At 54.3% G+C, this 10342-nt stretch overlaps 1 protein-coding gene across 1 annotated transcript; it reads left to right on the forward strand.

Annotated features, from left to right (window-relative positions):
* The first annotated feature begins 7389 nt into the window (after positions 1–7389).
* On the forward strand, positions 7390–8947 carry LOC147098989 (noggin-1-like). The gene has a single exon (XM_085969259.1). The coding sequence runs from the start codon at positions 7530–7532 to the stop codon at positions 8334–8336; it is 807 nt and encodes a 268-aa protein (XP_085825385.1). The 5' UTR covers positions 7390–7529; the 3' UTR covers positions 8337–8947.
* Positions 8948–10342: the final 1395 nt, after the last annotated feature.

Consider the following 10342-nt stretch of genomic DNA (forward strand, 5'->3'; position numbering starts at 1 on the left):
GTGGGTTCCAGGTGGGTTGGGTTCGGACTTGAAATTTTTAACATTTTAACTTCTCACTCAACCCAAACCCACCAATTGTTGGGGGTTACAATTACCCGCATAGAGTCTACAGCACAGAAACAGGCCATTCGGCCCATCAGGTCCATGCTCGTGTTTAGAAGAACATAAGAAACAAGAGCAGGAGTTGGCCAATCGGCCCCTCGAGCCTGCTCCGCCATCCAATGAGATCATGGTGGATCCAGTAATAACTTTCACAAGGGAATTGGATAAATACTTGGAAAGGAAGAATTTTCAGGGCTCTGGGGGAAAGAGCAGGGGGTGGTGTGACTGATTGGATAACTCTTTCAAAGAGCTGGCACAGGCACGATGGGCCGAATGGCCTTCTTCTGTGCTGTATGATTCTAGAAATTAGCTTTTAGGCCTCCTTTGGCATCAGAATCGGGAGGCCGAGCCTCGACCAAACTTGAGCCTCGGGCCTCATCAGCATATTTCCAGCCAATCGGGTGTCCAGAGGCCGCTCGTTGGTTTGAAGAGGACCAACTCGAGCCAGCTGTCACACTGGCAGCAGCCCTCGGGCAAGCCTTGGGAGGGCGGGAGGAGACGGGTGGCTGGGGTGGGGAGGTTTGCTACCGTGGGCCAAGAGTGGCGCGCGGTAGGGCGGTGGATCCCTCCGGGAGGCACATTCCTGCTCCCTCCCGGCTCCACGGGAAGGGAGGTGGAAAAGAATACTCTTACCTCTCTCGTGGACTTCCAGCAGTCCCTTCAGGACTGTGGATGAGGCCGCTGAAGGGCCCATAAACCTGAGCAGGACCGAAGGAATTTCCCGGAGAGGGCCTGAAATGGATGCTAGGCCCCTCATTAACATATGCATGGGGCCTAATCCCTGCTTTAGGAGGCCGGCAGGAATGTCTGACCTAATATGACATCGGGCGTATTTCAGGAGCACTCAGGGTGTGGGACGCAGCTCCGGGAAATCAGTGCTATTGCCCCAGTCTGCGGCGGGAGAATTGCTGCGGTGGGTGTGGGGGCGATTTCTCCCCAAAGTATCTCTCAGTGGCTGAAGGCATCTTGGTACCGAACCAAACACACTACACAGGGTTACATAGAATATACAGCACAGAAACTGGCCACATTTAAAAGCGAAATACTGCGGATGCTGGAAATCTGAAATAAAAACAGAAAATGCTGGAAATACTCAGCAGGTCAGGCAGCATCTGTGGAGAGAGAAACAGAGTTAACGTTTCAGGTCGATGACCCTTCGTCAGAAAAAGTTGGAGATGTAACAGATTTTTAAGCAAGTGTAGGGGCAGGGAAAGGGGGGAGAGGAGGAAAGAACAAAAGGGAAGGTCTGTGATAGGGTGGAAGGCAGGAGAGATTAAGAGACAAAAGGGTTGATGGTGCAAGGCAAAAGGAGATGGTAATGGGACAAGTTAAGAAACAAAAGATGGCTCTAGATGAAGTGTAAATGGCACTGGCAGAATGAAAGACAGCCGCCATGTGAGAGTGAGAAAAAACAATGGAAAAAAAAGAGATAGGGGCCGAGGTTATGGTCTGAGCAGAAACAGGCCATTCGGCCCAACCAGTCCGTGCCAGCGTTTATGCTCCACTCGAGCCTCCTCCCGTCTTCCCTCATCTAAATCTATCAGCGTCACCCTCTATTCTCCTTCTCCCTCATGTGCTTATCTGGGAAGGTGGCAGATACGATTCCTGCGGTTTGGGCTCATTTCAGCCAGACCAACGGCAAATTTGCCACTTCAACCGAGGGTTGCTTAAGGAGGGTCAGGGGGTCACGCTTACAAGTTATGCAGGGCAGATTTAGGCTAGAGGTCAGGCGGCTCTTTCACCAGAGAATAGCGGACCTCTACCGGCTGGTGCGGTGGACGGCGATTCGCTGAACTTTCAAGCGAGGGCTGGACCTGTTCCTGGCTGGGGCGGAGATCACCTCATACAAGAGGCAGGTACCTGGTAATGCAAATCCGGGCCAGAGTGGTCTCCTGAACGAGTTCGATCACCAAAGGGGGGGGGTCGGAGAGGAATATTCCAGGTTTTTTCCCCCTAATTGACCTGGGTTTTATCCGGTTTTCGCCTCTTTCAGGAGATTACGCGGCTCCGGGAGGTTGGGGAGTGGATACATCGTTAGACATAATGCATCACAACTGTGCGATGGCAGGCTGGATGGACCAGTGGGTCTTTAGCTGTCCGTCATTTCCTGTATGATTGTGCGTACCTCTTTAAATTCCCTAGAGTCTAGTTTTGATCATGGATTGGTGTTGGTGGGGAGGGACCACCTGCTCAGACAGGCCTCTGCTGACCTGGCCAAGGAGTCGGCAGTCAGTCCTTGTTACCAAAGGGCCACGTTGACGGAATTTGGCAAAGCCACAAATATGCCATTGTAGCTTTCTAGCACTTTCCTGGTGTAGGCGTGACCGGAAATTGCAAGCGTATTATCAGAGTGTGGGCCCTGGCACAAATCAGGGCCAGAGTGGCCTGCTGAATGAGTTCGGTCGCCAAAGTGAGAGTGAAGCTTCGCCTGTTGGACCTGTTAGGCTGGTTGGAGCCTGAGCAAAGGGTGAAATGTCACTGCTCTGATGCTGATGCGCAGCCAGTGCTTGTGGCCAAACCAGATAAATAGTTCATTGCCCAGCACTGTTCTCCCTGCTTCTACACACAATCCATCCTAAGTTCTATCCTGACTGCTGGGTTAAATCGCGTCGCCCCATCAAGCTTATTATTTCTCCCATTTCCAGTCTAAAACCCTTCCCTCTCCATCAGAATCTTTCTTGTCTCTCTGTTCTGTTAATGCTCTGAGTCATTGCCTCTTTGAATTTTCCTCTCAGTTCCTTCTCAAATCAAATCAACTTTATTGTCATTGTTAGTGCACAAGTGCAGTACAACGAAATGTAGGCTTGCGGCTCCCGAGAGTGTACATTTGGATTAAGACATTTAAACATTCAACATACATTTGGCTTGTAATACATTAACATAAACATAACCATAATAAAGTGCATTGGCAGATGTGCAGGCTTTAGAGTTTATTTGTGGAGTTCAGTAGGATGACAGCCCTGGGAAAGAAGCTGTTCCTAAATCTGGTCGTACGGGTGCGAATGCATCTGTAGCGTCTCCCAGATGGCAGGAGGGCGAACAGACTGTGGCTGGGGTGGGTAGGGTCTTTGATGATGGACCGTGACCTCCGTAGACGGCGTTTCTGGTATATGTGCTCTATGGTCGGTAGCCGGGTGCCGGTAATGCGTTGGGCAGTTTTGACTGCCCGCTGCAGGGCTTTCCGGTCATAGTAGCTACAGCTGCCATACCATACTGTGATACAGTTCGTCAGGATGCTCTCTATTGTGCAGCGTTGTACAAACTCCATTTGTACCTTCCTCCTATCTGCATCCTCACAACGCTGACATCTAAAGGCACTATATGCTCCTCATCCTCACTCTTTCCAGGACGTTGAGAAAGGAAGCCCCTCACCTCACTCAGTCTTCCTTTCAGCTCACAATCTACAGAGTGTCGAACACCAAGCTTGATTGAAACATACAGGATCCTGAGGGGTCTGGGCAGGGTGGATGTGGAGAGGATGTTTCCTCTTGTGGGAGAATCTAGAACTAGGGGTCACTGTTTAAAAATAAGGGGTCGCCCATTTAAGACAGAGATGAGGAGAATTTTTTTCTCACAGAGGGTCGTGAGTCTTTGGAACTCTCTTCCTCAGAGGGCGGTGGAAGCAGAGTCTTTGAATATTTTTAAGGCAGAGGTAGATAGATTCTTGATAAGCAAGGGGTGAAAGGTTATCGGGGGTAAACGGGAATGTGGAGTAATCAGATCAGCCATGATCTTATTGAATGGCGGAGCAGGCTCGAGGGCCGAGTGGCCGACTCCTGCTCCTAATTCGTATGTTCGTATGTATTCACCTAATCACTGCTTGACTTTTCCCATCTCCCCAGCATGCAACACAGGCTTCGGCCTACCGTCTAAAATTCTCAATTTCTAAATTTCTCAAATAACTTCAGTTATGGAAAGACTGGAGAAGCTGGGCTTATTCTCCTTAAAGCAGAGAAGGTTAAGGAGAGACTTAATAGAGGTGCTCAAAATCATGAAGGGTTTGATAGAGTAAATAAGGAGAAACTGTTTCCAGTGGCAGGAGGGTCGGTAACCAGAGGACACAGATTTAAGGTGATTGGGAAAAGAACCGGGAGGAGATGAGGAGAAATTATTTTACGCAGCGAGTTGTTGTGATCTGGAACGCACTGCCGGATAGGGCGGTGGAAGCAGATTGAGAGTGACTGCCCTTGACATCAAGGCAGCATTTGACCGAGAGTGGCATCAAGGAGCCCCAGTAAAATTAAAGTCAATGGGAATTGGGGGAAAACTCTCCACTGGCTGGAGTCATACCTAGCACAAAGGAAGATGGTTGTAGTTGTTGGAGGCCAATCATCTCAGCCCCAGGACATCGCTGCAGGAGTTCCTCAGGGCAGTGTCCTAGGCCCAACCATCTTCAGCTGCTTCATCAATGACCTTCGCTCCATCATAAGGTCAGAAATGGGGATGTTCACTGACGATTGCACAGTGTTCAGTTCCATTCAGAACTCCTCAGATAATGAAGCAGTCCATGCCCGAATGCAGCAAGACCTGGATGACATTCAGGTTTGGGCTGATAAGTGGCAGGTAGCATTCGCGCCACACAAGTGCCAGGCAATAACTATCTCCAACAAGCGAGAGTCTAACCACTGCCCCTTGACATTCAATGGCATTACCATCGTCAAATCCCCCAACAACAACATCCTGGGGGTCACCATTGACCAGAAACTTAACTGGACCAGCCACATAAATACTGTGGCAACAAGAGCAGGTCAGAGGCTGGGTATTCTGTGGCGAGTATCTCACCTCCTGATTCCCCAAAGCCTTTCCACCATCTACAAGGCACAAGTAAGGAGTGTGATGGAATACTCTCCACTTGCCTGGATGAGTGCAGCTCCAACAACCCTCAAGAAGCTCGACACCATCCAGGACAAAGCAGCCCACTTGATTGGCACCCCATCCACCACCTTAAACATTCACTCCCTCCACCACCGGCACACCGTGGCTGCAGTGTGTACCATCTACAAGATGCACTGCAGCAACTCGCCAAGGCTGCTTCAGCAGCACCTCCCAAACCCACGACCTCTTCCACCTAGAAGGACAAGGGCTGCAGGCGCACGGGAACACCATCACCTCCAAGTTCCCCTCCAGGTCACACACCATCCTGACTTGGAAGTATATCGCCGATCCTTCATCGTCGCTGGGTCAAAATCCTGGAACTCCCTCCCTAACAGCACTGTGGGAGCACCTTCACCACACGGACTGCAGTGGTTCAAGAAGGCGGCTCACCACCACCTTCTCAAGGGCAACTAGGGATGGGCAATAAATGCCGGCCTTCCCAGTGATGCCCACATCCCAGGAATGAATAAAAGAAACTTGAAGGGGAGAAAATTGCAGGGCTGCGGGGAAAGAGTAGGGGAGTGGGACTAATTGGAGAGCTCTTTCAAAGAGCTGGCACAGGCACGATGGGCCGAATGGCCTCCTTTTCTGCTGCATGATTCCATCGGAGCCTGTGTCACTGGCCTACATGTGGGAACACTCCCTGCCCTCAGAGAGAATCCAGCAGACAGGGAAAAACATTTTGTGGGGGTAATTTTAACTCCCCATGGCGGGGGGAGAGGGTCAGCGGGTCCAAATGGGAAACCCGACCCTAACCCGCCCCGGCAGATTTGGGGTAAGTCGAGTAACCTGCTCTGGAGAGGTGGGTCAGTGATTACAATATTTAAATAAGGCTGCGTTTCTCAGGTTTCATCATCAATTTGGATTTAAGGGTTGTGGCTTCCAGGTTTCCCAGGGCTCAGGAAACCCGGCAGCTGAAGGACGGTGGGAGCTGCCAGATCCGGCAGTGCTTGTGGACCCGCAGAGCAAGAATGAGAGGTGATCTCATTGAAACATACAAAATTCTTTCAGTGCTTGTCAGGGTAGATGCAGGGAGGATGTTTCCCCCTGGCTGGGGAGTCTAGAACCAGGGGTCACAGTCTCAGAATAAGGGGTCGGCCATTTAGGACTGAGATGAGGAGAAATTTCTTCACTCAGAGTGTTGTGAATCTTTGGAATTCTTTACCCCAGAGGGCTGTGGAGGCTCAGTCGTTGAGTATATTCAAGACAGAGATCAATAGATTTTTGAATGTTAAGGGAATCAAGGGATATGGAGATAGTGCAGGAAAGTGGAGTTGAGGTCGAAGATCAGCCATGATCTTATTAAATGGCAGAGCAGGCTCGAGGGGTCAAATGGCTGACTCCTGCTCATTTCTTATGTTCTTATGAGTGCTTCCCCCCCAGCCCCCCCCCCCCCAAACTAACCTGTCACGATCTGTCCCTTTCACGCCATTGACCAACCCCACTCCCTCCCTGTCATCCCTCTCCCCACTACAATCTGACCCCCCGCCCCGATCTTCTCGATTGTCAGCTGTGGCTCAGTGGGCAGCACTCTCGCCTCTGAGTCAGAAGGTCGTGGGTTCAAGTCCCACTCCAGGCTAGGCTGACACTCCAGTGCAGTGCTGAGGGAGTGCTGCACTGTCGGAGGTGCCGTCTTTCGGATGAGAAGTTAAACCGAGGTCCCGTCTGCCCTCTCTGATAGGTGTAAAAAATGCTATGGCACTATTTTGAAGAAGAGCAGGGGGAGTTCTCCCCGGTGTCCCGGGGCCAATATTTATCCCTCAACCAACATCACTAAAACAGATTATCTGGTCATTATCACATTGTTGTTTGTGGGAGCTTGCTGTGCGCAAATTGGTTGCCCCGTTTCCTACATTACAACAAATGACTACACTTCAGAAAGTACTTAATTGGCTGTAAAGCGCTTTGAGATGTCCAGTGGTCGTGAAAGGCGCTATAGAAATGCGAACTTTTCTTTCCTGCCTCGTACCGCTGGCCTTTTCTCAATGTGGCCAGCCACTCGGGCGGGAAGCAGTGTGTTAAAAAAAAAAACCCTCTAATGAAGTCCTGCCCTTAAATCGGGCGGGACTCCCGCGTTCCCGGAACGTCCAGGTTTCCCGGCCGCTGTCGGGCACACCCGCTCCCTCCCCATAAATCCCGGGGCGACCGTGATGTGTGAAATGCAGCAGCCTGTGCCCGTCATCGGAGAGAGAGAGAGAGAGGGTGGATGGCCCAGCGCCAGGGGCCCTGCGCCTTACAGAGCTGCTTCTGTTTGAAGTGGCTGCTGTGATATAAAAGAAGAAGGGGGTTATAATGATGGGCCACCCAGCAACAAAGACTGGAGGAGATGGCTGCCTGATGTGAAGGTTTGTTGCTGCAGTGCGCTTGCTTTGCTTCCTTCGCTGTTGTGTCTACGGACTCCGCGGCCTTTTCACCTGCAGACTCAGATATTTGGCAAAAGCTTTATGCTGTCTGACTGTCAAGGATGCCGTGATAGTGTGCGGATTTAAACACAGCCTCCGGTGACCCACGCTCGCACACCAGCTCCTCGCCGACTGAACCGGCCGCTCCAGATGGCCGGGGAATTCTCTCACTCGTTCCTGGCCCTTGTTTCCTGTCCCGTCCTTGTCCTTCTACTTTGCGTACCGTCCAGCTCACTGAGACCGAAGCAGAGTCACCCTCTGGGCGCCCAGCTGAGAACATTGAGCCGGACAAGAATGAAGCCCAACGCTCCGCTGCGTCCCGGCTCCGAGGCCGAGAGCGCTTGGATTCGAATGAAGGCTTCGAGCACCGTTCGGCCCTACTCCCTCTTGCTGACCAAGGACCACTATCATTATTCTCCGCGGCCGAAGCAGCTCAACCCCAAAAGGCTGAGGGAGCTGCTCGGCTCCGCCTTCGATCCGTTCTGGATGTCGATCAAGGGTCGCCACGGAAACGAGAGCCACAAGGGCCTGACCCCGTCGAGCAGAGACCTGGCGGCCCAGGCGCTGAGGTACCGGAGGAAGCTGTGGCAGGAGGCTCAGCGCCTTGACCTGGCCTTCGTGGTACCCGGCGGGACCAAGGACAACGCCACAGAGGCGGTGAGGGAGCAGTGGAGGCGCTGGCTGGTGAAGGAGGCCACCTGTACCCTCACCTCCTGGTGGGTGGACCTGGGAGCGGTCTTCTGGCCCAGGTGGGTGAGGCACACCGACTGCGACAACAGCAAGCCCAGTTGCTCGTGGCCCACCGGGATGACCTGCACGCAAGCGCAGTGGACGCACATAAAGCTGCTGGTGTGGCACTGCTGGAATGCGAAAGAGAGAGCTACAACACTGCAGCGTTGTACCTGGAGGCAGACACCCTACCCTGTAGTTACAGCTTGCAAATGCTCCTGTCGGTAAACTCCCCTGGCATCTGTCGAAGTGGCCCCTCGAGACCAGCCAACTCACACTGCAGCCCGTGGACCAACTCACCGCTCTCAAACTGCAATGTGTCGCTGCTTGGGGCAAGAATGGGCTTATCGGTAGAACCTTGTGTTTAAGACAATTAAATTGATGGGTTAGAGAGAAACGATTTCCTCTGGTGGGGCGGGGAGTCCAGAACAAGGGGGCATCACCTTAAAATTGGAGCCAGGGGTGATTTCAGGAAACACTTCTTCACACAAAGAGTCGTGGAAATCTGGAACTCTCTCCCCCAAAAAGCCCTTGAGGCCGGGGGTCAATTGAAAATGTCAAAACTGAGATTGATGGATTTTTGTTGGGTAAGGGTATTAAGGGTTACGGAGCCAAGGCGAGTGGATGGAGTTAGGTTACAGATCAGCCACGATTTAATTGAATGGCGGAACAGGCTCGAGGGGCTGAATGGCCTCCTCCTGTTCCGACATTCCTAACTCGGCAAATCGGCTGATCCCAGTCTTGTGTCGATGGGATTCTGTGGCGCTGTTCAATGTTGGGACATCTGATTCAAGCGGGGAGCAGTTCCGAAGTAGGGGACGTTTCAGCTGTGCTTTTCACCAAACTCACTACGGCACGGGGAGAGTGGGGTGCGGGGAGAGTGGGGGGCGGGGAGAGCGGGGGGAGCAGGGCACGGGGAGAGCGGGGGGCGGGGAGGGGAGAGCGGGGGGTGGGGAGAGGGGCCGGGGGAGAGCAGGGGGAGAGCGGGGGGTGGGGAGAGTGGGGCGCGGGGAGAGTGGGGGGGCGGGGAGGGGGTGCATGGGGAGAGCGGGGCGCGCGGGGAGGAGCGTGGTGCAGGGAGAGTGGGGGCGGGGAGAGCGGGGGGGCGGGGGGAGCGGGGCGCGGGGAGAGCGGGGGGTAGGGAGAGCAGGGGGAGAGCGGGGGGTGGGGAGAGCGGGGCGCGGGGAGAGTGGGGGGGCGGGGAGGGGGGCATGGGGAGAGCGGGGCACGCGGGGAGGAGCGTGGTGCGGGGAGAGTGGGGGGCAGGGAGAGCGGGGGGCGGGGAGAGCGGGGCGCGGGGAGGGCGGGGGGAGAGCGGGGCGCGGGGAGCGAGGGGAGTTGGGGAGTGTGGGGCGTGGGGAGAGCAGGGAGAGCGGGGCGCGGGGTTAGCGGGGCACAGGGGGGCAGGGGAGGCGGGGAGAGTGGAGGGTGGGGGGGCGGGTTAGAGTGGGGGGCGGGCAGAGGGGCGGGGAGAGCGAGGGGCGGGGAGGGCTGAGCTTCCGTAGGCTCCTCCCGCTGATGATCCTCACCTCGGTCGAAGGACCTCCTGAACCTGTGGTTTTCTGGAGCTCCTCTGCTGAGGTTATGATGGAGGAGCTGGGGAACCCCCACGTCTCTCTGTGGCCCCTTGAGTTATACCCGCCCCCTACCCCGGGCAGTGGAGTGCTGGGCGAGTGGGCTTTCGAGGGTGTTTTCTCTCATATTTTTTTTTACTGCATTGGAGACGGGGCTGATCCAGCGAGTGACAAGGGCCCGTTTCAAATCCATCGGTCCCAAGAGTTCGGTTTCTTTCTCCTCCTGTCGTGCTTTTTTTTTGAGATCGCCTCCTCTCCGCCACAGGCTGCAGACTCCCAACCGGACTCACCGGCACTGAGTTTCCACCCCCCCCCGCTGCTCCTCCGCAGTGGTTCGGAGAGCGAGGTAGAACCAGGAACGCATCCTTAGAACCTTTCCCGTAAATGTTCCATGGTATCGTGCGGTGCTTTTCTCAAAACATCTGCGTTCTCCGCCCCCCCCACCCCTTTGTCAGCAGAGGCTTCTTGACCTCCCCGGCTGTCACTGCCATGCGGTCATGCCCCCCGCCCCCGCCCGCCCCGTGGAGGGACACATTCACCCTGGTATCTCACAACCTCCGTGGATGTTGGCACTGATTCTCCTAGCCTGAGCGGTCTGGAGGTGCCGTGCACCTGAGGAGATCGGGGTGCCCCACTTAGCCTCGAATTGAAAGCCGGACG

Source organism: Somniosus microcephalus, chromosome 28 (assembly GCF_052327205.1).
Source record: "Somniosus microcephalus isolate GS21.2 chromosome 28, FLI_Smic_1.0, whole genome shotgun sequence".
Classification (NCBI taxonomy): domain Eukaryota; kingdom Metazoa; phylum Chordata; class Chondrichthyes; order Squaliformes; family Somniosidae; genus Somniosus; species Somniosus microcephalus.

Excerpts from the sequence above, each read along its gene's own strand:
- LOC147098989 (XM_085969259.1), top strand. The coding sequence starts at position 7,530 with ATGGCCGGGGAATTCTCTCACTCGTTCCTGGCCCTTGTTTCCTGTCCC.